Source organism: Plecotus auritus (genome assembly GCF_963455305.1).
Source record: "Plecotus auritus genome assembly, chromosome: 2".
Classification (NCBI taxonomy): Eukaryota; Metazoa; Chordata; class Mammalia; order Chiroptera; family Vespertilionidae; genus Plecotus; species Plecotus auritus.
In genome coordinates this window covers 163,539,281-163,567,250 of record NC_137771.1, presented here as the reverse complement: position 1 = coordinate 163,567,250, position 27,970 = coordinate 163,539,281, and the positions used below count along the sequence as shown (strand labels likewise).

Below are 27,970 nucleotides of genomic sequence, written 5' to 3'. Positions count from 1 at the left end.
GATGTTAGCGTTATTTTTGAAACTGCCATTCTATTTGTAATGAATAGAAAAAGCATACATTTCTTTAACACATAACTTACGTGTATTTCAATAGGTGTGTATTTTACCCAGTAGGTGTGTGTTTGAGTAGGTGAAAGAATATCACTTTATTAGTTCAGAATTTGAACTATTAGGTGTGGCATTTTGATTTTATAATTTTTTTCACAATGGAAAAACCTGAGAATATCCTGAAATAATGATTTTTTTGCTAGTGTTCTGAAAGATGGATATCTAAATTATGTCTTTTTACTCAACATTTTAGGAGGTGTTCATCTAATAAACAATTAACTTTGGAACTGGCAATAGATACTAATAATGTGGTATCCAAAAGACTGGAGACATACTTTTAAATATTTTTGATAAAATTAATTTGCATGGTAAGTAAGGTTTACCTTTGCATGTTTCCCAAAAATATTGCTCTGGCCAATTTGGTAGCAATATATAAGGTATTTCTGAAACCAAAATGATGTATACATTTTATAATATTTCACATTTGGTATTGGGAAAATTGACCAAATTAATGGGAGTGGAAAACCTGGTTGTAGCTCACACCATAAATAAATCCTAGATTGTTTAAAGAGTTCAGTGTAAAAAATGAAACAAAACATTAAAAGAAAAGAAGAAATAGAGATAAGTATTTAGCTGATCTAATGTTAGGAAAGAAATTAATATGCACAGAAGCAATAGAAGAAATCATAAAAGAAAGATTAATAAAGAAATGTAAAACTTCTGCAAAAGAAAAGTGATTGTGAAGTTAAGAAGTTAGGAATACGTTGGGGAGATTGCAAATACCATGACAGCAAAAGGTCAGTTCCTTATGACATAAGGAGCTCTTATTAATCCAAACAAATTAAGGAGATTGCTGAAACTGAATAGGCTGGAAAAGATGAAATAAATGGGTCGTGGCAATACATCTAGGAAAAAGTGATAAGTCACACTAACATTCTGTAAATAAAAAGTGTTAGGCAATATTCCAGAAATTAATCAAAACAAAAACAACAACCAAAACCATAAAAAACAGAGTTCTTTGATAAGCCAAGAATTAAGAATTAAACATACGTAAATCAGTATTGCAGTGAATTTGATAAATGACTTATATTTGCTGGTACAAATAATATTAGCATATTGAACACTATTTTCTAAGTGGTCTTCCTTATTGAGAATTGAAATAAAGCAAAAAATACTATTTGGAACCACTTTTGCAAGAGTGATTTTGACCTAAAGTTAAATTGGGAAAGCTATAAACCTGGTGTAGTCCTGGCTTTGGCATTTCTTAGCTATGTGATTTTTACTCATTTTGCCCCCTGTGTCTACATCTATAAAATGGCAGTAATAATAACAATACTTTTTACTTCCCAGAGTCTAGGTAATAAAATAGAATAAAACCTCTGAATTGCTACTTTAATGTAATATTATCAATGACTAGAGGCCCAGTGCACGAATTCGTGCACCAGTGGGGTCACTCAGCCTGGCCTGCAGGATCGGGCCCAAACCAGCTCTCCCCTGAGGGGTCCCAGATTGAGACTGTGCAGGCCAGGCCAAAGGACCCCACTGGAGCATGATCGGGGCCGGGGAGGGACGTGGGAGGTTGGCCAGCCAGGGAGGGACCGCAGGAGGGCTCCAGGAAATGTCCAGCCCATCTCACTCAGTCCCAATTGGCTGGACCCCAGCAGCAAACTAACCTACTGGTTGGAGCGTCTGCCCCCTGGTGGTCAGTGCACATCATAGCAAGCACTTGAACGACCTTAGCATATCATTAGCATTGGTTGAACGGCCGACTGGACGACCGGACACTTAGCATATTAGGCTTTTATTATATAAGATGGTGTAAATGTAAACTCCATGAATTACTACAGGCAACTATAAAGGAACCATGAAACCATTTAACTAAAAAAAAAAGAACAACAACAACAACAAAAAAAACAAACCTGAAAAATCTATAATTGAGGAAATTGGGCACTAAGTTTTTCTTGCTTCCTATGTTCCTAACGTCCAAACATTTCTCTGCCTCATGGTTAATTTTTTTCATTAAGAATCAAAGACATTGATAGTGAAATACATAACTAGAGGGTAGCTAAAGAAATATTGATAAAAGCTGTCAGTGTTTTATTGGTTCAAAAGAAAAGCTTTCTCTTTTCTGACAAAAATTCAATGAGATGACTTCCTTTAGCTCAGAAAAGAATTGGGAGGAAAAATTTATTTGTGTGTTGTTGTTTTTGTGTAGTACTTTTATTTTTGTTTGTTTGTTTTTTGTTGTTTTTTCCCCCGTGATCCAAATACCATGCTCTGTAAGATTCAGTGGTCAAGAAAACAAAGACCCTCCTGCCTGCCTGTTTCAGTTTAATGGCAAGCACAGGTAAATACTCCAGCAATTAAGATTCATTACTGTGGTGGAGAAAAAAACAGGACACAGTGTTAAGAACACAGGAGGGGTACTTCAATCAATGTGAAGTCAGACAGGGGTGGAGGAGGGGGTGGGAAATGATAGGACAATCTTCCTGGAAAAGTGAGCAAATAAACTGACAAGCTGAAACCTGAAGGAGGAAAGGGGCTAACTATATGAAGAGTTGAAAGAAGAATATTTCATGTAGGAAAAAAAAAAAAAAAAAGAACGTTGCATGCCTGGAAGAAAGTGATTATAGAATAGGAACCAAAATTGTTTGATCTGACTGGATGATACAATGCAAAGTGATTAGGAAGTAAGGCTGGAGAGAGAAGCAGGGGCCAATAGTGAATGACCTATTAAGTCATATTAAGAAATTTGGATTTTATCTTCAGGGCAATAAGATTAATCAGGGGATACTATACTCATATTTGCAATTTAGGAAAAAAATTCTGATTGTTGTGTGGTACATGAATGACAATGAGCTTGAGGAGAAGAAGGCTAGAAGCAAAGAAACTAGTTATAATGCTCTTGCAGAAATTCGGGGGTGAGGGGAAGAAATGTTGATGGCTAGAAAAAGCTAGTGGAAATAGGGATAGAAAGTAATGAATGAATCTGAAAATTCATTAGTCACAGAACTGGGGATCCATTTTATATGGGACATAAAGGAGAGAGAGCTGTCAAGAGAGAAGCTTCTCTTTTTGCTTGGGCAACTGCAGGATGACACCATTTAACGAGAGAGTAAACACAAGATAACAAGTGGGAAGGAAGATGAGTACTATGATGAATATTGGGTATCTGTGAGGCATATATGGAGATGTAGAAGAGTCAAAGAGAAAACTAGTATAAAGTTCATGAGAAAAATCTGGGCTGTGAATACTGATTTATGAATCATCAACAACATGCCTTACACTTCTGAAGCTAGAGAGTAGATGAGATCACTCACAGTGAATAATAGGAAGAAAGAAGACAGTGAACAAACCCTCAGTAATATAGATATTTAAGGAACAGGACAAGGTAAGCCCCAGAGTTAAACTGGCAGGAGTGGTCATGGGGCTAAGGGGAAAAGCAGCTGAGTTTGGTGACCTAGAAACGAAGAAAAGTAAAGAATGGAAGAAAGAGGTTGTGGTCAACAAAGTAATATACTTTAGAGAAAAATAGGATAATAACAAATATTGTTCACTGGACCTAGAAACAATATAGTTTGAACAAATTGGTGAGCTTCCTGGAAGCAGTTTCTTTGGAGGTCAGTGAGGGAATCCAGATTGCACTGAAGGTTGGAGATGAACAGGAGATGAAGATGTTGTATAGAACAATTCCTTCAAGAAACTTGAGGAAAGAGAGAGGTTGAAAGTTGGTAGGAAGGCAACATGGAATTTGCAGAGGGATTTTTTTCTAGAGAAAAAGAACCACATCATCCTATATAATAATAGAGAAATATGCAAATTATCTGTTACAGTGTCACATCACAACCAGATCAGCAGGCTGTGTCCCCGCCCTCTGCTCGGGCAGCTGCAAGGCCTGGCGTAGGATAGGATACAATAGGAGGAGATAAGAAAGGAGAGGGAGAGGAAGGCAGGCCTGCATGCAGACAGGCCGAGAGGAGAAACAGAAATACAGAAAGGGAACAAGAAAAAGATGCAGGAATGGAAAAGGGAAGGAAATGTGGGGCTGCATGTGAGAGGGGGTGGCGACCACAGGAGGGTTGTGGGGGGAGAGCAGGTGCACCTAGTGAGGGGTGGGGCAGGAGCCCCACCCAGATGTAGGAGGAGGGCGGTGGCCCCTGGCACGGGCCATTGGCAGGGAGGTGCCCATAAGTCCGGGCAGTTGGACGTCCCCCAAGGGCACCCGGATTAGAGAGGGTGCAGGTCGGGCTGAGGGACCCCCCCCCCATGCACGAATTTCATGCACTGGGCCTCTAGTCTACACTAATAAAAGAGTAACATGCCAATTGACCATACCTTTGCAACACCCACCAGCCAATCAGGAGTGAGTATGTAAATTAACCCAACGAAGATGGTGGGTTAATTTGCATACACAGGCACAGAGCAACCGGGGGCAGGGCAGGATGCTTGTGTTGTCGCCATGGCGACAACGCAGGCGTTCTGCACCACCCCAGCTGCTCAGGGCCTTTGGGCAGCTTGGGAAAGCGGAAAGGCGGCTCCGGCCAGAGCTAAGGCGGTGCCAGCAGACGGGGAAGGAAGACCCATTCTTGCACGAATCTTCGTGCATCAGGCTTCTAGTTTATAAATATTATGGGAAGAAGCTGCTACAAAGTACAGTAAAGTAGGAAGATAAATAATGGAGTGAAACCCATTGATAGTGACCCCGAGGAAGATGTGATACAATGTCAACATGATTATATTTCTAGCTATTCAACAAAAAACACTTTTTGTACCTTTAGTATCTGAGATCCCGGACCTGAGTATATTGTCCTTAACTAAAATAAATAATATAATTTGGTGGCCAAAACATAGTCCTGCAGTCTGTTGTTCTAGATTTTATTCCTGATTTTGTTACTACTTGTCTATGTTCCATTGAGCATAGCTCAACTTGCATACCATGTAAAATTAAGGTTTCTTGGTATATATTCCTCTCATAAAAGAGAGGTAATATAAGTAAATTGTATCATAGGTACTAACTCTGTGAGAGCTTGATCATTGATTTTTTTCTGTTTTATAAATTTGAGTATTTTTATATTAGGGATATAGAGCCTCCCCCTCACCAACTCCACTTTTTTAAATATCAGAACACAGTTTTATTTTCTCCATGCTGTGTTTCTTGTAATTCAAAATTAGCTACAACCTGACTAATAAGAGCACTTGTAATTACTGTATGAATTCCTATTATTGAGAAAGGCACCTAGAATGATTAAGTTCTGTTCTATCATAGCTTTATATTTTATTGGTGTTTTTTTTTTTGTTTTGCTTTGTTTTGTTTTGTTTTGTTTTGTTTTTGTTGTTGTTGTTTTTTTGGAGATGTTCTGAAACCTGGCTTACTCAGTTGGGAATTAGAAACTTCCATTATTAAACGGCAGAAGAGTTGGACATTCAGGAGCTCTTAGTTCTAAGCCCAGCCATAGTTCTTGATGGGATCACCCTCAACAAGCCATTATTCCTCTCTTGTGTCCTGTTCTGTTCTTTTCTATAAAAAGGGTATAACCTTTCAGGTCCTCATTGTAAAAGTGTGGAAGAATATATTGCTACTCAATGTATGGATCTAAGAAAACACCCCTTAACCCCAATAGATAAAGGGGGAACTGGAAAGTTGATAAATGGAAATTACTAAATAATGGGAACCAACAACATTTTATATCTGTCATTGGGTTTGGTTTGGAAACACTGGAAGCCATATAGGATGTCACTGTGTGAGGAGTGTGATGATGAGAGCTCTCTTCTCAGTTTCTCCTTGTGACACTCTGATCTGGTCATTTTCCCAAGTACCATCAGTGTCTCCTCACAGGATCTGTGGGGATTATATGTTTGTCAGGCAGCTACCTCTATAAGCAGAAAGTGTTCCTGTTTTATTTGTCACCACACAGAGTTCCCATTAGATAGGAAAAGAGAGAAAAAGTAAGATTCTTGAACTCCTTCCTGCTCTCCTCAACACATACTTTCTCAGGGACAGCCCAAGACTTAGAGTAAAAAAATGGAAAATCACAGTTAAACCATAAACTCTGCTATTTGTAATCGGTGCATAACCTCTGTGAAGAAATTTGGGAGTAATTCACTTGCCATTCCAGCCTACCAATGTGAGATCTAATGTGGCTGCCCTGAACACTAATGGAGTCAGACGGCAGTACCACTAGCCCTTGGGGACTCATTTCTCACATCACCAAAAAGTAATTGTCGTCATTTTCAGCCATCTGGTAGCCTGTATTGTGAAGATGAAGTTTCATTCAAGTAGTGCTTAAAAGCGTGGGCCCTGGAGTCTGCCTAGAGTCAAATCAGTTTTCTGCTTCTCACCTATCCCCCTCTATACCTCACTTTCTCACCTATAAATAAAATTCTATGTATAGTGAATAACTCGATTTAGCTATTATTAAATTGTTAGTAGTAGTGGTGATGACAGTTATTAGGAGTAATCATATTTTTTTTTTGTAATTATCTACCTATCTGTGATATAGGCGTTATTAATTCAATTTTTAATTATCCAGCCTGCCACACACCAAGATGCTATTTGGAGACTTTCTATTATAATGATTAACCAGTGGTTTACTTATGGGGCTAGATTATAAGTAGCCAGGTTTTACTATCTATATATATATAAAGAGCCAGGGTTATAACATCCAAAACAACCAAAGGCTCAACCAAATGCCAGGCTGCTCACGCAGCAGGCGAGTGGGCTGAACTGCTGACCTCTTGGAGAGAAAGAGAGAGATAGAGGCGTGGCTAATCATCATCATCAGCAGCAGCTGCTGGCGAGGCCTCTCTCTGTCCCAGAGGTCAGCAGTTCAGCCACTCACCAGCAGCCTGGAGTGGCTGCTGATCAGGCCCGCATCTATGATCAGGGCTGGAGATAGGCCCATAGATGCTGACTGGCATAGGAACCGACGAATCAGAACCAAATCTGGGTGAATTGTGAGGAGCCAATGGCTGCCTAGGAGACGGAGCTTTTGATGCTGACTGGCATAGAAACCGACCAATCAGAACCAAATCTGGGTGAACTGCAAAGGCAGAACCTAAGGTGGGGGCTGAGGAGTGGTTTTAAGGTCAACAGCTATCTGGTGAAAGGTGTAAGAAAGTGATTCAATTCTTTAATGACCAGTTTGGCAGTATAGTGTATATGGCTGGATATCAGTCCAGATATAGGGATTATGTATTTTTGTCTGCCAAGAGCATCTCCTCCTGCTAAAAAAGGCCCCCACCCCATTTAAGCAACCCTATCCTATATAATCTATCTATACTAATAAAAGGGTAATATGCTAATTAGACCCGGTCAACCAACTATCTTCCAGATGTCAAACTTCCTTCCAGACAAAGCCATGGTGGTGGGGACTTAGGCAGGGCTGTTAGGGGCAATCAGGCAGGCAGGCAGAGGCAGTTAGGAGTGATCAGGCCAGCAGGGGAGGGCAGTTGTGGGCGAGATCAGGCCAGCAGGGGAGGGCAGTTGGGGGCAATCAGGCAGGCAAGGGAGAGCTGTTAGGGGCAAGATCAGGCCAGCAGGGGAGGGCAGTTAGGGGCAATCAGGCAGGCAGGCAGAGGCAGTTAGGGGTGATCAGGCAGGCAGAGAGGTTAGGGGCGATCAGGCAGGCAGAGAGGTTAGGGGCAATCAGGCAGGTGGGGGGGGAGGGCAAGGTAGGGGCAATCAAGCTGGCAGGGGGGCAAGGTAGGGGGGATCAGGCTGGCAGGGGGGCAAAGTAGGGGTGATCAGGCTGGCAGGCAGAATGGTTAGGGGAGATCAGGCAGGCAGGCAGAGGGGTTGGGGTGATCAGGCAGGCAGGCAGGTGAGTGGTTAGGAGCCAGTCATCCCGGATTGTGAGAGGGTATGTCTGACTGCCAGTCATATATCCCCTGAGGGGTCCCAGATTGGAAAGGGTGCAAGCCAGGCTGAGGAACCACCCTCCATGCACGAATTTCATGCACCGGGCCTCTAGTATCTTAATAACACAACTATGAAATGTTATATTAAATAACACTTTTTTTCTTGACATTTCAAGAGAGATTGGATTATACTCATTTTATATATAAGAATAAGGAACAGTAATAAAAATTTATTCTTAATATGTATAAATGTCTACAATCTCTAATAGCCAAAAGAAGTCATTCTAATCAGAAAAGATCTGAGTCATTTTCATTATACTCCTCTGTGTACTTCATATAGCACTTGGCCTTAGTGGAAAGAGTCTCACCTTATAGTAGACTCATGCTTTTTATTTGCTCACTAAGTGCCTAAGGTCCTCAAACACCCTGGCTTCGTAACCCCAACTTCCGAGGCCTAAAATTATAAGAGTACTTAGCTCATATTTGCCACTTCCAGGTGCATGGACCAATGCTGCAAACCTGCTTTACTGACATAGTTACATATTCCATTTGCTTTTGTCTTTACAGTTCCACCAAAGATCTCCAACATCTCCTCGGATGTCACTGTGAATGAGGGCAGCAATGTGACCTTGGTCTGCATGGCCAATGGCCGTCCTGAACCTGTTATCACCTGGAGACACCTTACACCAACTGGTAAGCAACCCTCCAGTCTCCAAAATGCCACACACTATTTAAGAGATCCCCACACTTCTGAGATTCCAGTGGATCTGAAAGGCAAGCATGTATCTTGTTATTAACACTAATAGAATTGTGACATGAAAGTTATTTAGGGTCCTCCCTGGTCTTAGCTAATGTGTTCATCTTTATAAAGTCTACAACTATGGTACAAATGTATATATTTTTTTATTTTATTTTCAATAGAACACTCACCAAGGCAACAAATAGAGAAGCATTAAATGTCTTAAATTACTTCATATTATGTTTAAAATGTATTCCAGTTTGGTGCTTGAGTGTCTTGGGGCACATGTTTTGTATGGATTACATTTACATACTTTGTGTGTGTTTTTATTTTGCTTTGATTTTAACTATAGTTTCCTAATATGCAGCACCTTGTGAAGAAAATTTTCAGGAGAAATACAAATTTGTGACTTCTATTGTCCTGTCCTTGGCACCTGGCTCAGTGGAGGGGCATTAGGCATGGACTGGGCTGCATGACCTCATTATGGATCCCGACCTATTGATACTAATTCAGTAAAAATCAGAATTTCATTTTATCAGGAATGTTTTCTGCATTCTCTCCTCCTCTTTTCCACCACCTTCACCACAACTGGGTTCTCAGGTCCTGCTGCTTTTTGAACTTCATTTAAATATTTTACCAAATTATTAAGGATTAACTATATGCATACTCCTCTACAAATTACATTTTTTTATGTGCAAAATCATATCTTTGCAAATGACAGCCTTTGTAGAATGGAGCCTGCTATTCAGTTTTTCTATAAAGAGGTGTGGATCAATTAGTCTTATGAAATATCATTACTTTTAGCAGATAGCTCCCAACTTTTAACTGACTTATACCTGATATTCTCTTAAAGTTTCTTTATAAAAGTATCTAGAGATTAATTTACAACAATTTTTTTAAATATATTTTTATTGATATTTTACAGAGAGGAAGGGAGAGGGACAGAGAGCTAGAAACATCGATGAGAGAGAAACATCGATCAGCTGCCTCCTGCACACCCCCCACCGGGGATATGCCCGCAACCAAGGCACGTGCCCCCGACCGGAATCGAACCCGGGACCCTCCAGTCCGCAGGCCGACGCTCTATCCACTGAGCCAAACCAGTTTCGGCAACAATTTTTATTTTGGAACAAACACCATAAATAGTTGTTGTGCAAAGGTAGACATACAAGGAAAGCTATCCTGAGATATTTTAAAAGGCCAGGAGAGTATTTGGTTATAGCGTTTTTAAAAAAAACACAACTCTGTATTTTGTAGTGTGAGGATATTGGCCTTCATTTTATGTTAGCCCTCAAATTAATGTATCAAGTGAAGTGTGGACCAATCTATGGAACAGTCTTTTATTTAAGCAGATATTCTTACTAGAGGCTTCTACTTTCTTGAGAAAAATGTTACTCAGTACCATCCTCACTGTTAATGTATGCAACTTGTCATTTATCTATAATGTATAAGAACAATAAATGAGGTACTTATTTGATAGATCAAACTCATTTCCTTTCAAACCCATTTTATACCCTCACATGGGAAAAAATACATATGGAGGGTAATTTGAAGTTTGACTCTCCGGGTATCATACAACTTTCCCCTGGATTAAATTAAACCACCAGAGCACATTCTACTTGAATAGAATTATGTCATCCCCTAAATTTATACCACCTACCCCTGTCCCAAGTAGAACTGCTTTTACTGAATGACAATCCTATCTAATAAAAGAGTAATATGCAGATTGACCATCACTCCAACACACAAGATGGCTGCCCCCATGTGGCCAAAGATCCTGCCCCCATGTGGACACTAGATGGCCACCACAAGATGGCCAGCAGGGGAGGGCAGTTGGGAGGGACCAGGCCTGCAAAGGAGGTTGTGGGCGATCAGGCCAGCAGGGGAGAGCAGTTAGGGGTGACCAGGCCTGCAGAGGAGGGAAATTGGGGGCAACTGGGCCTACAGGGGAGGGCAGTTAGGGGCAAACAGGCTGGCAGGGGAGCAGTTAGGCATCAGTCAGGTTGGCAGGGGAGTGGTTAGGGGGTGATCAGGCTGGCAGGCAGAAGTGATTAGGGGCAATCAGGAAGGCAGGTGAGCAGTTGGGAGCCAGCAGTCCTGGATTGTGAGAAGGATGTCCGACTGCCCATTTAGGCCCGATCCTACCATGCACGAATTTTGTGCACCGGACCTCTAGCCCTATATAATAAAAGCCTAATATGCTAAGTGTCCAGTCATCCAGTCAGTGGTTCAACCAATCAAAGATTAATATGCTAATGACATGCTAAGGCCGCTCAACCACTCTCTATGATGTGCATTGACCACCAGGGGGCAGACAGTCGACTGATCAATCAGTCACTATGATGTGCACTGACCACCAGGGGGCAGATGCTCTCACTGGTAAGTTAGCTTGATGCTGGGGTCCTGCCGATCAGGACTGAGTGAGATAGGCCAGACATGCCCTGGAGCCCTCCTGCAGTTCCTCCCCGGCTCCAATCATGCACCAATGGGGTCCTTGGATGCTGGCCTGCACCCTCTTGCAATCCTGGACCCCTCGGGGGATGTTGGAGAGCCCGTTTCAGCCCGATCCTGCAGGCCAGGCCGAGGAACCCCACTGGTGCACAGATTCGTGCACCGGGCCTCTAGTTTGTTATAAAAACTATTGGTCCCCATTTAAAGATGTCATAAAAGATCTCTAAAATTATTGCTTTTGTTGTAACCTTTTTGAGAGATAGTTTTATTACATAGTTTCAATTTCAAGGATCCTTTAAGGAAATTGCTATTTATTTTCATTTTTCTATTGTCCTTTTTCTAAGCAATGGTTTGTTTTTCTATAAATGAACCCAGTGAGTTTTTATAAGTGATCATGAATCCTTCATTGTATTGACTATTACCAAAGGTAGAGCCAAATTTATGGCCCATTTATAAAAGAATATAGGAAATCCTATGTCAATTACAAGTTAACAATATGGATTTTAAGCAAACTATATGAATTTTATGGCATCAAATTCTTGCTTTCTTCTTGTTTTCTTACCATTATTTTAATATTATCTCACCTTCTATAATTGATTTAAATGTATATATAATATATTCTTTATAATCTCTTAATTTATGTGAAAAAAGTTGTAAAGAACAGAAGAAGGAAGATGGATTATATTCAATTTATAATCAAGAAATGAACTACATTGATAAAACTATTTTATTTCTTTAGGTGCACTATTGCCTAGTAAATGTTTTTTCTCAGGCAAACAATGCTATTGGTGACCTGAATCTAAGGATATATTCTTTTTCTATCCCTTGTTTTCAGAAAAATAGTTAGCTAGAGTCAGAGTTTCAAGGCTTGGTCTAGGAGTTTAGAACTTCATGGCTAACTCTGGTAAACTTTTTAAAATATATATATATATATATATTACTGATTTTTTAGCAAGAGAGAAAGAGAGTGTGATAGAGAGATAGAAACATCGATGAGAGAGAAACGTCAATTAGCTGCTTCCTGCACGTCCCCACTGGGGATTGAGCCCGCAACCCGGGCATGTGCCCTGACCCAGAATGTCACCATGATCTCTTGGTTTGTGGGTCAAAGCTCAACCACTGAGTCACACTGGCTGAGCTCTGGTAAACTTTTTAATGATAATGAACATGTGATCTGAACTCTGAATAACCTGGTTATACATGATGTTTCAAGTCAACAAAGGCCATAGTTAGACCAGATATTCCACAGTAAAGGCAGCATCTAGATACACTCAGAGAACCCTCAAAATCAGCTAGAAAAATATTCACAGGGGTTTCCAATAGGCAGACCAGGAGGCAGCAAACTACATCTCCTAGGCCCAATTCAGCCTGCTCCACTTTTGTACAGCCTGCAAGCTAAGAATGGTTTTTAAACGGTTAGGAAACATTTCAAAAGAAGAATTCTATTTTTGTTATGAAAAAATATATGACATTCACATTTCAGTGCCCATGAATAAAGTTTTATGGAAACACAGCCATGCTCACTCATTTATATATTGTCTGTCACGGCCTTTGCTCTGATACAGCAGAGTTGAATAGTTGAAACAAAGGTGGCTTAGCCCCAAAGCCTAAAATGTTTTCTATCTGACATTTTATAGTATAGTTTACAGACAGACTCCTGTTCAAGCCTATGTCTTGGAGCATAGGATGAGCATTTCTGCACTCATCCTTAATGCTATAGGGCTTTGGAGATATCATCCATTTAGTTCCGAAGGACATCTCAAGGGAAAGAACTTTATTCTTCTATAATACGCTATCTAGGTCCTCTCTGTGGGTCAAATTCTATTCTGGCACATGCAAAACTAACTCCTGCTGCATTCACAGACTCAAGGGCAAACTCCAGTTCTCCCTTACAATGGTATTAATTCCCCAGCCCACACTTCCATCTTTTTCACATCTGACCTAAATAAGCATCTATCTGATCATAATTATATTCCTGGTGACAGGAGAGAGAATTTGCCTTTCCTGTCCTATAAAGGAAACTAGGACTTATTTTTTCATTTTTGTTTTTTGTGTGAGTTATTTTCCTTTTTTTTTTTCTCAAAAATTGAAAATGGGATGATCCTTTTCAGCCTATCTTGCAAAAGCATTTCTTAGAGACACCCAAAGAAGAGGCTGTGCTCCCTGTGTGACAGCAAGGCTATCTGCAACCCGTGGCCTTGTGAGAAAAAAACAAAAACAAAAACAAAAAAACAGCTAGCTTTGTTCAATTATTAATTGTGCCTTCAACAGTACAGAGTGTGACTGGCTGGCAGAGGAAACGTACCTGTAATTAGCTTGACCCCACGGGGACTCTGAAAGGGGGAAGATTCCATGCAGGGTTTACAAGGACCTGATTACCTGTCATTTGATGACATGGGGGAGGAAGGGAAGCAAGTGCAAGGTATATTTTTTATGAGTGGAAGAATATTTTACCTCTTGATTCAGGTTTTATATTTTTAATTTTAGGTTGGGCCATTTTATTTCTCTTTCTTTTGACATCTGAAATTACTCTTTCAAGTATACTGCTAATGGTTTTAAAGCAGGATATTAGAAGAATTGTGAATCCTTCATACATATAAAATCAAAACATATGTATACCTGACTGAGATGGAGGAAAAAAGATTGATGCTTTCTGTGGTTGTCTTTCCTGTATTTCTGATTTCTTCATTCTTCTCTCCTCTTATTCTGTATAGTCAAAATGATGTGCCATGTATGTGGTGGTTAAATGTGACCTATTTTCTCCCTTAATTAAGTTAGGCTTTCATAATCCTATAACTCCCAGAGGGCAATTGCACCGTAACATGTATTTTCTATAGAGTGTTTGATCTCCCTTCTGTGAGCCATGCTATTCTATCTTCTCTTAACTTTGTTTCTAAATCTTTCTTCCCACACTCCAGAGGAAGTCTCTTTCTCAAGTATGCCTCGTGTGGTGTCAAGATTGTTCAGGGTTACAGGAAGTTTTTATGCATTTCATTTCTATAAAGGTTTTTATAACCTCAGTAGCTTTCTATACCTAAAAGAAAAAAAGCACATTGACCATTCAGGCTGAGAACAACTTAATCAGTGCCATACAATTCTCTGTCCAAGCCAAAAGCCAGATGTGGCATTGACGCAAAGTAAGACATATTTTGTATTTTGATGGAATGGGTGGGAAAACATTGTGCTGGGAGGAGCCCAGGGGGCTCTGGAGAATCTGAAATCCCATTTTCTCATTGCATGTTGGGTTTTAATTATTTGGCTGTACATTTCCTCTTAATTCATTTCTAAGTTTGAATCTTGACAGTACTCTTAAACTCCATTAATGCTTTAACCCCATCTGTCTAACTTCTAATTTTTTAACTCACCCAATTATTATTATTTCCAGCCTAGACTCTGTCCTCAAGGCTTAGGAAAAATATATAATGTTAAAATACGCTCATTTATTTAAATTCCAGAAGTATGTGTTATAGGTAACTATCATCTGTTCTTTTTAGTTAGCATATTATAATAGGCAGGACTTCACACTTCACACAGAGAGTATATGATCTACTATTTAAGTTTCAGGAAATTCTTTCTCTGAGATTTTTTTCTTATATGGACCTTCCAGAAGGTTCTGTGGGTCAATCTTGGTAGTATATGGATGTGGAAGAATCAAACCTGGGCACTTTGCAGGTAAAGGCTCTTGACTACGTGGTAACAATATAAATGAGAATAATGCTGCAACTTGTTCTATTGGTTGTTTTAATTTATTTCTTGCATTTTTATTTTTAATATTCCATTTTTTCTTTACAAACAGCAGAAAAAAATTTGCTGCTGCTTTCTTTTCATTGTCTAACTTGTATATTGTTTTTTAAATATATCATTTGCCAATACAGAATTATATCCAAATTAGCCTTGATGTCCATTTCATAATTTGTTCTTTGGGCAAGAAATATTTATGGAATGCTCACTCTGTAAAAGGACAAAATGAAGAGCATGATAGACATGGTCCCTGCACAAATGGAGCTTATAGTTCAACGAAAAAGCAGAACATTAAACTAATAATTGCATGAATAACCCTTTGATTAGATTTATAAAGTATAAAGGAAAATTATAGCATTCAATAAAGTCATAAAACAGGGCCATATAGTAAAATCTGCAAGGCCAGCAAGGCTCCCCTGAGGGAAACTTATGCTGAGACCTCCAGGATGAATGGACCTGGCCAAGAAAATAGGGAGATAAGAGTGTCCCAGGCAGATTATATATATGATGCATTTAAGAATCCAGGGAGCATCTTTATGTGAAACCATGATGTCAATGTTTAATTATGCTACATTTGTTAATGTTTAAATATCTTTTAAGCACACATTATTTTTCTTTTACTTTTTAATATTCCTGTTTTCTTTTCAAAGAAAAATAAATAAAACTCTTGCTATATATTTTTGCAGTATCTTACTTGTATACTGGTTATAAATGTACAATGCTGAATATACCAGTATATATACTTTACCAGTATAGCAGGCATATAGACAGTTGTTTGTGTGTATGAAAATATTAAGTTTAGGTCAGAAACCTATTCTTTTCTGACACAGATGATTTCAAAATAGCTCAATAAAGTCAATACAAACTCTTTTGCAGTAACCTTATAATGAAAACAAATGGGTAACGTAGAAAACAAAGACTACATGCCCTGACTGGTTTGGCTCAGTGGATAGACCATTGGCCTGCGGACTCAAGGGTCCCAGGTTCGATTCCAGTCAAGGACGTGTACCTTGGTTGCAGGCACATACCCAGTAGGGAGAGTGCAGGAGGCAGCTGATTGATGTTTCTCTCTCATCGATGTTTCTAACTCTCTATCCCTCTCCCTTCCTTTCTGTAAAAAATCAATGAAATATATTTTTAAAGAAAGAAAACAAAGACTACAAAATATAACCACATGATTACTGGCATCCACACCTTAAAAACCATGGATAAGACTTCCAATAACTAGCACTGTCAACCTTTAAGCCATGGGAGGATCTCCACAACCAGCTGTGCTGGCCATTCTGAGGAGTATTGAATAAATGTCCTAGCACCACGTCAGCACCTCATTTTCACTCTACCCACATCTCTCATCAAACACCCAGAATACTCTTTTCAAAGAGAAATTAATCACCCTAGACATGTCCTTGAAGGGCTAGCTTGGCCTTGGGTGCTCCAGAACATTGTGGAAGCTTGGGTAGGGGAGGGAGAATAGCTTAATCATAAACTTTGTACATGATCTAGGGAGAAACCAAGATGGCGGTATAGGTAAACACCTAAACTGCTCCCTCGCACAACAATTTCAAAACTACAACTAAAAGACAAAATGGACATCATCCAGAGCCACAGGAAGGCTGGCAGAGTGGAAATTCTACAACTAGAAGAAAAGAGAAAAGCACACTGAGACTCAGAGGAGCTGCAGAAGGCAGAGGTACCGAGGTGCATGCGGAGAGGGCTGGCAACTGAGTACGCAGCTGACTTTCTCAACTGGGAGGGAGACTAAAGCTCCTGACTGCACTGAACTCCAGTTCTGGGTGAGACTCTGGGCACCCAGACTCATTCGGGGAGAAACTGAACTGTCTGGTAGCGGGTGGAAATCGAGGGTGGCTTTCTCTCAGAGGTGCTTGCAGCAATTACCATGGAACACTGAGACCCAGGGGCCTCTTAGGGCAGGGCTGACTGGAAACCAATGCTGTCTGCTCTGCCCTGAGACTCCGCCCCATCCAAGCTGAGCACAGAGGCTTTTGCAAGTCTTGTCTCATAAGGGTGTCTCCAGCACAGAAGTTCTCCCAGCGTAGACACAGCTGATCCTCACAGCCAAATGGCCTGGATGTCAATTCCTCCCAGTGATACCAACAACAATCAAGGCTTAAATACAACAAGACTGTGCACACAGCCCACAAAGGGGTGCACCAAGAGTGTCCACCTCAGGTAACTGGGGCGGCTGAGCCACTGGGGCCTATAGGACACCTAGCACACAAAGCCACTCTATCAACTCAGGGAAGCAGCCAAAATGCAGAGACAAAGAAGCAGGTCACAAATGAAAGAAATGGAGGAAAGCAAAAGACTGGATATAGAGTTCAAAACCACGGTTATAAGGTTTTTCAAGAATTTTCTAGAAAAGGCTGATAAATTTAGTGAAACCCTCGAGAATATGAAAAAAGACCAACTTGAAATTAAGCATACACTGACTGAAATAAAAAATAATATACAGAGATCCAACAGCAGACTAGAGGATCGCAAGAATCAAGTCAAAGATTTGAAATACAAAGAAGTAAAAATCACCCAACCAGAAAAGAAAAAAGAATCCAAAAATATGAAGATAGTGTAAGGAGCCTCTGGGACAACTTCAAGCATACCAACATCTGAATTATGGGGGTGCCAGAAGAAGAGAGAGAGCAAGATACTGAAAACCTATTTGAAAAAATAATGACAGAAAACTTACCCCACCTGGTGAAAGAAATTGACTTACAAGTCCAGGAAGCACACAGAACCCCAAACAAAAGGAATCCAAAGAGGACCACACCAAGACACATCATAATTAAAATGCCAAGAGCAAAAGACAAAGAGAGAATATTAAAAGCAGTAAGAGAAAAACAGTTAGTTACCTACAAGGGAGCACCCATATGATTGTCAGCTGATTTCTCAACAGAAACTATTCAGGCCAGAAGGGAGTGGCAAGAAATATTCAAAGTGATGAATAGCAAGAACTTACAACCAAGAATACCCTACTCAGCAAAGCTATCATTCAGAATTGAAGGTCAGATAAAGAGCTTCACAGATAAGAAAAAGCTAAAGGAGTTCATCACCGCCAAACCAGTATTATATGAAATGCTGAAAGGTATTCTTTAAGAAGAGGAAGAAGAAGAAAAAGGTAAAGATAGAAATTATGAACAACAAATACATATCTATCAACAAGTGAATCTAAAAATCAAGTGAATAAAATATCTGATGAACAGAATAAACTGGTGAATATAATAGAATCAGGGGCATAGAAAGGGAGTGGACTGACAATTCTCGGGGGGAAAGGGGTGTGGGAGGTGAAGAAGAAAGTGGACAAAAATCGTACACCTATGGATGAGGACAGTGGGGGAGTAAGGGCAGAGGGTGGGATGGGAATCAGGTAGAGGGGAGCTATGGGGGGAAAAAAGAGGAACAATTGTAATAATCTGAACAATAAAGATTTATTTTAAAAAAACTTTGTACATGATCTAATAAAGCATAAAAGTCCACATCTCTCAGTATCTCACTACTCCAAATATTTTTGCCATTTATTCCAAATAGTATGTATTTTTCTCATTTAAAATAGGTGTAAACATAGAATTGTTATCAAATGTTATGAGAATGAAAAGAAAATATGTAAGTAAAGTTCTTAGTTTAGTATTAGATATTATTGATATTCTTATTTTATTATTTATTTAATTATATTTACCCATACATTAGCTTCCTATAATGATAATTTGGGGGGAGACTAATAATTTGATTGAAAACAACCTCAATGCTATCTTTATTCAGGTCTGTTCTCCATTTCAATACAACAACTTGGGAGATTTTTAAAATGTTCTCATCAAGATATCATTAACATTTACACTGAGGCCCAATGCACGAAGATTCATGCAAAAATGGGCCTTCCTTCCCCTGGTTGCCAGCAGCTCCTTGGCTCTGGCTGGAGCCGCCTTTCCACTCCAGCTCGGAGTCGCCTTTCTGCTCAGACCCAGAGCTGCCTTTCGGCCTTCCCACCCTGCCCAGAGGCCCGGAGCAGCTGGAGTGGTGCAGAACACCTGCGTTGTCACCCTGCCCCCGGCCACTTGGTGCCTGTGTATGCAAATTAACCCACCATCTTTGTTGGGTTAATTTGCATACTCACTCCTGATTAGCCGGTGGGAGTTCTGAAGGTATGGTCAATTAGCACGTTACTCTTTTATTAGGTAGATTGCATCACATCTCAACAAACCCACTGGAGGTGTACCCTTTTCAAAAAGCACATGACAACAGTGTCATGTTAGAGAGATTTTCTAAAGTAGCTCATTCATGTATCTATGCTCGTAGGGGATAGTTTATACTGAGTCTGGCTATGTAACAACAAATACCTATTAATTGTAGATATATAGAACCTACAAGTTGTAAATTGCAGCACCCTTTTTTTTGTTTTTAACAAAATTGATGTTTCAACACCAGAGAAATGACCTATGATTTTCATGATTGAGCCACTGAACAGTAACAGTGAGGTTCTATAATAAAAACAAAACAAAAAGAAAGCAGTAAGTATAGTTTTTTGGAGAGGCATATTAAAAAGATCAAAGTGATTGTGAAATTATCTCAATGGGCAGATATTAACACAATGCAAATCATTAAGATAAGTGCAGGTTGATTTATTTAGGAGCCAAACAAACCACTGTAGAAGAAGAGACAGTAGGACTCAGTGTATTGATTTGGCTCACTTATACAAGAAAAAGTCAGGATAGGTTATCTTATGGACCACCTACAGTTAACTGTGGGATCTTGACTGTGAATGTCAGCTTAGTCTATCCTAAGAATCCTCATGAGATGTCAGAATAGATCTAACTGAGGTTCTTGATTAGGAGAGCAATCCTAGCTCCCACGAATCAAGACATTAAATGAGGGTGCTTGGGAGCAAAGTAACTAGAGGATAAACTGCAAGAGATGCTCAGAGAACAAAATAAAAATTGTCTAAGTTAGAAAATTGAGAGTGAGACTGAACTTGTTTCTTCCTTTTTTCTCCAAGAATGATTCATTTGATATATTGTCTTGATTCTACCTCCTTAGTAGTTACCAATTCATTCTCTTTCCAAAAATTGTCATTGTCAAAATGAAGATAAACCAACATTTTCTCTCACCTGTATTTCAATAGTTATTCAATTGGACCCTTTGCTACTAGATATTTTCCCCTACTACAAAAACACTATTTCTAAATATTAAAATGGTCAAGTTGGTTTTTCTGTTTAATTTCCCAACTCCCTAATGCTTTTGGGATAAAGTTCCAACTACTGAGCATTAAAGTCCTTCATTCAACTTATTCTACTAAACCCCTAACCATTCAACTTTATGCAGTCGATAGACTATAGTAGTTATATTTCAAAAATATGCATTATCCACTTTCTTTTGAGCCTTTACACATTTTAAATATGTTTTCTTATCCCTCTATGTCATCATTTTGCCAGTATAACTTTCTCTTGCAAGACTTTTGACACTTCCTCCAGGAAGCCATATCATAGAACTAATAAAATTGCATTTTAATTATGTGTAACATAGATTGTAGGGTCTATAAAAAAGCTGAGAAGCTTTTGCAAATTTCAATAAAGTTTTCTGTCTAGGTCCCATTAAAATCTTTCACTTGTGTTGTACTGATGTGCTGAGTCACTTCTGACTTGCATCATCCATTAGTCTATAGAGAATGCTCTGAAATCCTCAGTCTTGACTCAGATCCTCTGAAATACTCTTTAACATCCATTTATTTTCAGCAATCGTTCTCCTCACATTTATCACACTCAGTAATTGTATTCACATCTGTTTACTTGTTTTAATATTTTCCTTGTGAAAGCAGGTACTTACATGTCCTAAGTTCCATTATAGTGCCTAGCACAGAGTAAATACTCACTAAGTATTTTTGAATGAATTAATGAATTACATATTCTAAATAAACCTCAGACTCGGTTAAAACCTGCTTACAGTTTAGACTTTAAGAACAGAGTCATGCCGAAACCGGTTTGGCTCAGTGGATAGAGCGTTGGCCTGTGGACTGAGGGGTCCCGGGTTCGACTCCGGTCAAGGGCATGTACCTTGGTTGCGGGCACATCCCCAGTGGGAGGTGTGCAGGAGGCAGCTGGTCAATGTTTCTCTCTCATCGATGTTTCTAGCTCTCTATCCCTCTCCCTTCCTCTCTGTAAAATATCAATAAAATATATTTTTTTTAAAAAAAAGAACAGAGTCATCATAAACTATGCTTGCCCTGGCCCGTGTGGCTCAGTTGGTTGAGCATCATCCCATGCACCAAAAGGTCACCCACTCAATTCCTGGTCAGTTTATATGCCCAGGTTGTGGGTTGTATCCCTAGTCAGTGTGTGTACAGAAGGCAACTGGTCAATGTTTTATTCTCACATTGATGTTTCTCTCTTTCTCTCCTCTCTCTAAAACAAACAAACAAACAAACAAACAAACAAAAAACCAGCCCAGCTGGCATGGCTCAGTGATTGAGCATTGACCTATGAACCAGGAGGTCATGGTTCAATTCCTGGTTAAGGCACATGCCCAGGTTGTGGGCTCCATCCCAGTGTGGGGTGTGTAGAAGGCAGCTGATCAATGATTCTCTCTCATCATTGATGTTTCTATCTCTCTCTCCCTCTCCCTTCCTCTCTGAAATCAGTCTATATATATAAAAGGCTAATATGCAAAGTGTCCCCTCGGGAGTTCGATTGGGAGACCGGTAGTTTGATAGCTCGCTATGATGTGCTCTGCCCACCAAGGGGTGGTGCAGAATGAAGGAAGGCCCTGGCTGGCAGCCAAAAGGCCCTGATCAGCCCTGATTGCCAGCCAGGCCTAAGCACCTTACCCGTGCACAAATTTTGTGCACTGGGCCTCTAGTAAAATTATAAAAAAAACACACACACACAAACAACTAAAAATCAATAAAAACATGTATTTTTAAAACTATAGTTTTGTTTTATTGAATAATATACATTTCAAATATATAGGATATTTTCTTTCAATAAGACACTGTGAAATGTTTACTGCAGATTTTTATATCTGGAAATTTTTGTTTTGTGAATGTGTGGCAACAAAGCTTTTAGCACTGTCACTGCAATGAACTAGTGCTATAGTGAAGGTTGGGGATTGGGTGCCAGAAGTTCAGGCCCACCTGGTTTTGGTAGTAGAGAACAGTTCACAGGTTGAGTCAAAGAACCTCCATTGCAGAGCCATAAGTTTTATAATACCGCCTATGATTCACTATAAACCAGTCCTCCTGGGTGTAGCCACCTGTGGCGTAGTTGTCATTTCCACTATTAGATAATCAATTGGATTTCTGAATCTGGCCAATCATCAGAATTACCTAGAGGCAAATTTTAAAAATTAAAAAAAAAAAAGATTCCCTGGCTCAACCCACACTTTAGTGATCTCTTTCGTGAATTCTGAGACTCTGTAGGAGTAAAGCCTCCCAATGAGTCAAATGACCAGCCAGGTGAGCAGGATGGTGACTAAGTAAGCACAGGAGGGCAAGCAGCTTTAAAGGAGTGATTTTCAACTGCATTATGCTGGAAAGTCATCTGGAATCTTGTGAAAATGCAGATTCGGTACTCTATTTTGCCCGTGTCCATGAGCTATGTATATAAGTATATAAGTACTTTGGTTTATTTCTTCTCATCCTCCCCACCCCATGTTGAGGTATGTCAGTCTGTTCCATGCCTCCCTGCTTTTACTCTTATTTTGTTGGTCAATTCATTTCCTTGGGGTATGGCGGGTAGAGGCTGGGAGTAGCGAGGGTCAGGAGGGTGGGATATATCTGTAATATTAACAACAATAAAAACATATTTAAAAAAAATAAAAAATAATGCAAATTCTGATTCACTAGGTCTGGGATGGGTCCTGAAATTTGCCTTTCTAATAATAGCACTCATGTAACATTGGTGCTATGATTCCATGGACCACATTTTAAACATCATTCTGGATCTTGAGATCAAAGTAAGTTGGAAGATCCTAGGATGTATAAATAGTATAGCCAGAGAAACATGTAGGTAAGTCCCAAAAGATAAACAGTATTCACCAAATATTATTACAGTTTTTAAAATATTTTAATTTCTCTATTCCACCCTAAAGATTCAGAGATGGTTCAGAGAATAATAAAAATAATTATGATTTTGAGAAGTAAGATTGATCCTTGCCTATCAAGGTTGGATCATGATCAACAGAACTAGCATAACCTTGGAATTTTATAGAGATGCAGACTATTGAGCTCCACTCTAGACCCACTGAATCAGAATCTGTTTTTTTATCAAGATTACTGATATTGTTTGTGTGCACTTTAAATTTTGAAAAGCCCTACACTAGAGGTGACGAGTCTTTGCGTGCAGAGAAAGCTGTTTTCCTAATTATTTGAAGTGTAGAAATTAAAGAACTTTTCCCACTTTTCTACCAACTGGTAACCCTAAACTTCATCCCCATTTCTCTTCCCTTGAAATGCATTCCTACTAAGAAAATAGAAAAAAATGCGGGGTGGGGTTAAAATACTGTGCCATTAAATATAGCTTAGAAAGCAATGCATCTAATGATTTATGTACTACATCAGATGCTGCTGCTAAATATTTTAGGAAAATTTAGCCTAGTGTGTGAGGAAATACTGTCTGAATGACAGTTGCCACTTTTCTCATCATCCTATATAATAAAAGCCTAATATGCTAAGCGTCCGGTCATCTGCTTATCTGTTCAACCAATCAAAGTGTAATATGCTAATGATATGCTAAGGCAACTCAACCACTCTCTATGACGTGCACTGACCACCAGGGGGCAGATAGTCAACTGGTCGACCAGTCACTATGATGTGCACTGACCACCAGAGGGCAGATGCTCAATGCAGGAGCTGCCCCCTGGTAGTCAGTGCACTCCCACAGGGGGAGCACTGCTCAGCCAGAAGCCTCTCCCACCTCTGTGGCAGCACTAAGGATGTCCGACTGCTGGCTTAGGCCCACTCCCTATGTCATCACTGCGAGAGGGTGCAGGCTGGGCTGAGGGACCCCCCCACACCGAGTGCACGAATTTTGTGCACAGGGCCTCTAGTCTTTTATAATGGCTTTATCTTCAAAACATAGACAATAACGTGCCCTGTCTGCCTCACTCTGCTGCTTAGAGGGATCAGATAAGATAATGAATATGAAAGTAGTTTGAGAAGTGTAAAGCTCTCTACAAATGTAAGAGATTCACAGGAAGAGTGACTTTATAGAAAAAAATGAAAATTTAGAGTCAGAGAGCCTGGGTTCGAGTCTGTTCTCCACCATTTAATTTCTTTGAGCTTTCAGATAAGTCATTTAAGTTCTCAACTTTCCATAGGTAAAATATGAAAGTAATACTTGCTTATCTATCAAGATTTATGTGTTGCCTTAAATGAGATAGTGTGTATAAGAATAGCATTATTCAGGTGCTATTTTTCATTACTATTATCTTAGATTCTGCAATTCAAAATATAAGCCTAAATTACAATAATCTTTTTGGGGTAATGGTAGAAAGGACTGACTGAAAGACTCTAAAGTACTCCATTTGACCCAAATAAGTAATAAACCAGTGGTTCTCAGGTTGTGGTCCCCAAACCAGCAACATACACATCACTTAGGAACTTGTTAGAAATGCAAGTTATCAGACCTCACATCAGACTGACTGAATCTGAAACTCTAGGTTGAATGATTTGTAGCTTAATAAGCCCTTCAGGTAATTCTGATGCACATTAAACTTAGAGAACCCCTGCAGTAAAGAAAACACATGTTTTTGAGAGAGAATTGTGTGCTATTTTTACCAAGCACAAGGCTGGGAGCACTTGAGATTCTTTCTGTATAATAATAAATCAATAGGGAAATTTTTTATGACCTGGAGAGAGAGAGAGAGAGAAATACTTAAAACAATTTGATATATAAATGCACTATCACATTTCTATGGTTAGACTTTCTGTCACTTTAGATGAAGAGGTTTAGAAGTAACCACTGCACAGAAATTTCCACTTTGTCTTTTTCCATCTACAGTCTAATAATGTTGGAAGCTAACATATCACTTAAAATGTGCAAACATTTCTGAAATCTTTATCCTTCTCTAGACATATTCCTTTTCAAGTCTCCCAGTAGACTTGAAAAGGAATATGAGGCTGCAATTAATTCTATGAAAATGGAGAAACCTCAATAGGTAACTCAACTGGGGTCACACTGCCCACAAAAGACATGCCTATTAAATTGCCCCATGTCACTTGAGAAGCAGGATACTTTGCAAAAACTGCCTTGCCATTTCTTTTATGTGTCATCACCTGCCTTCATTTTATGAATCAAATCAGGTGTTTTTCTCAAGTTGGTTAACAATTCAGAAGCCCAGAAGAAATGTGAAGTTAGATGCCTCTTCAATGTGTCTGCGTTGACTAACGTGTTAAATTCTGATGAATGGAAGAAAAAAGAAAGATAAAACTTTAATAATTCACTTGGCAAATATCAATGCAAATCACATCTAATTCTTCAAGGTATTCTAGTAATAAAAACTAAAATGTCAGTCTCTGAATGATATCAGTCTTTTTTTATTTATTTTTCTTTTTTGGCCTGGTCACTGAGGCTTTATGCTATTCTGGTTGTGGAAAGACAGAGCCAGCTCAGGGAGTGAGGGATTTGAAAGGTGGACAGGAAAATGTTACTGAAAGTTAGCCTTTACGTGGCAATCCAGGAGGTATTTTGCATCTTGAAAAATTCCTACCACCCAAAAAGTAACTAAATAAAGCATGGCAAAGTTGCTTCAAATTGCAACAAAATATAAACTCCAGAATTTCACCTTTAAAGGAAAGTCATTCGGAATATAACTTGTGTCATTGAGGATTTGGATGCCTGTAGGTTATGGTCAGTTGCTGTGGACACAAAGGTGGGCAATTCTCTGGATAACTCTGGGATTTGGACAGCTCAGGTTAGGAGCCATCTGGGAGAAGGCAGGAGGATTCCCCTTGTTCCCTGAAGAAAGGATAGGTAGACACTTTTATATTTTAGCAAAGTAATTAATTGTGATAACTCTGCTGGCTGCACTTGTAATGACTTCTATAAGCCCACATATTTAATAGTAATTAGATAAGCCCACTTTTAAAAAAAAAAACTGTCACTATAGTATAGTGGTCACCTTGGGCTGCCCTATCAAACTACCAAGGACTGGGGGCTTAAACAACAAGCATTTATTTTCTCACAACTCTGCATGCTAGACGTCCATTATACGGATGTGGCATGGCCAGGTTCTGATGAGGGCTTTCTTCCTGGCTTGTACCTCACTGTGTGCTCACCAGAACCCTCTTTGTGTGCACGCAGAGAGGGGGGGCAAGCAAACTCCCTGGGCTTTCTCCTTACAAGGCACTAGTCCTACCATGAGTATTGAACCCTCATGACCTCACCTAAACCTAATTACCTCCCAAAGTCCTGTCTCCACATACCAACACATTGAGGGTTAGGGCTGAAGCATATACATTTCGGGAGTGGGCGACACAATTCAGTCCATAGCTTATAGTATCTGGTCTCAAGACTCCCAGCTCATTGGTCTTCTTCTGAGTTCCTGGGTCACAGACCTGCAATAGCTCTATTCTCACACTTCTTTAGGATTGGATACATCCTGCAGTTAAATCCTCTTTAAAGGTCAGCCATAGTCCAGAGGCCAAATGGGAACAGCATCATCACTCTATTGCTTGCTCCGCTCCCTGAGTCTGAATGTGCTCTCCATGGAGGAAACCTCAGTCATCTTCTCCATAATGACCAGTGGGAGACCCAAAGCATGTCCCATTCTGTTAGTCCAGGCTGAAGGAATAATTGGTTTTATATATGTGTGAGTAGCTAGAACTGTCTGCCCTTGAAAGTTCTGTTACTGATAGTTGCTGGAGAAGATAATTCCCCAGGAACATTTAAGTACTCTGAGGTCTCCACAGTGGGCTGACTCAGCTGCTGGGTGTCAGAGTGCATCGGAGCCTCTGCTGAAGCTAGTGTGCAATGCTGCTAAGCCTTTAAGAGTGAAAAGGTCTGTTTCTTGTGGTTTTGCCAAGGAAGTGTCTGGCAGCAGCAGGAACCCATAATCTCATTCCATTGTGCTGCATAAGCGTGGGTGATTGACTGGAGGAGGTATAAAGGCTGCTACCATGGACAGTCAGTAAGCACCCCATCATGCTTGCAGTCCTAAATGGAGCTAAGCTAAGAGTTGTTTTAGCAGATCCAGAACATCCATTTTTTATCTTAGCTACTCAAGGTGGTATCCTTTTGGGTTCAAATAGATCTTAGTATCCACTGAAATATCAAGATAGGGAGCTGGTGCCCTTTCTTTGGGGCTTCTATCTTACATGAGAGAGTTCCATCAGACTTAGACAACAAAAATTATTAATCATGTCTTTCTCCCCACTAGTACATTATGATTACTATTACTACTACTGCCGTCACTAGTAACAAATTCACTAGCATCAACTACTGTTGTTAATGACAGAATGCCTATTCCATGCCAGTCATGTCCAAGGTATTTGGCATTTGTAACTGCCAATTTTTATAAGAGCTATTAGCCAATCATCGATGAACAATTCCATGAATTTTCAGAATTCATCTCCAGCCCAAACCCAGAGCTCTATAGGAAATCACTTCTGAATTAAGAACTGGGTTTTAGACCATTGCCCAGGGGTATTTCTGGTTTTAACCATTTTAACCAGGGATAGCAGAATCTACCAGGTATTAATAGGGATTCTGTATAAATGTATCTCCTTGTTGGCCTTTCAAAAGAAACCAATTAAACATACAAAAAGTAATATAAAGATTCTATAGTATGTGTATTGACATGTACCTAGTAAATCTCAGTTTGTATCGGTAACAAACTAAGGTACAACACTGTATTCCTGAGACCGAGTAATAGTCACAAGTCACACAGTTCTTTTTAGTAATGTTTGTCAAACTTTCTTGGAATATGTACCATCAAAATACATCTATGTATTAGTTTTCTACCTTATTGTAATAAGCCACAGCAAATTACCATAAGCACAGTGGCTTAAAACAGCAGAAATTTATTTTCTCACTGTTCTGGAGGCCAGAGGTTCAAAACTAAGGTGTCAGCAGGGTCACATCCTTACAAAGGCTTTAGGGTAGGATCCTTCCCTGCCTCTTCCAGCTTCTGGTG

At 39.7% G+C, this 27,970-nt stretch overlaps 1 protein-coding gene across 2 annotated transcripts in view; it reads left to right on the top strand.

Annotated features, from left to right (window-relative positions):
* The window catches only part of LSAMP (limbic system associated membrane protein), a 672,385-nt gene that overhangs the window by 401,314 nt on the left and 243,101 nt on the right, over positions 1 to 27,970 (top strand). For both annotated transcript variants that reach the window (XM_080658065.1, XM_080658064.1), the window contains exon 3: positions 8,473 to 8,598. In XM_080658065.1, coding sequence (XP_080514191.1) covers positions 8,473 to 8,598 — 126 coding nt within the window. The remainder of the gene's footprint in view (positions 1 to 8,472; positions 8,599 to 27,970) is intronic.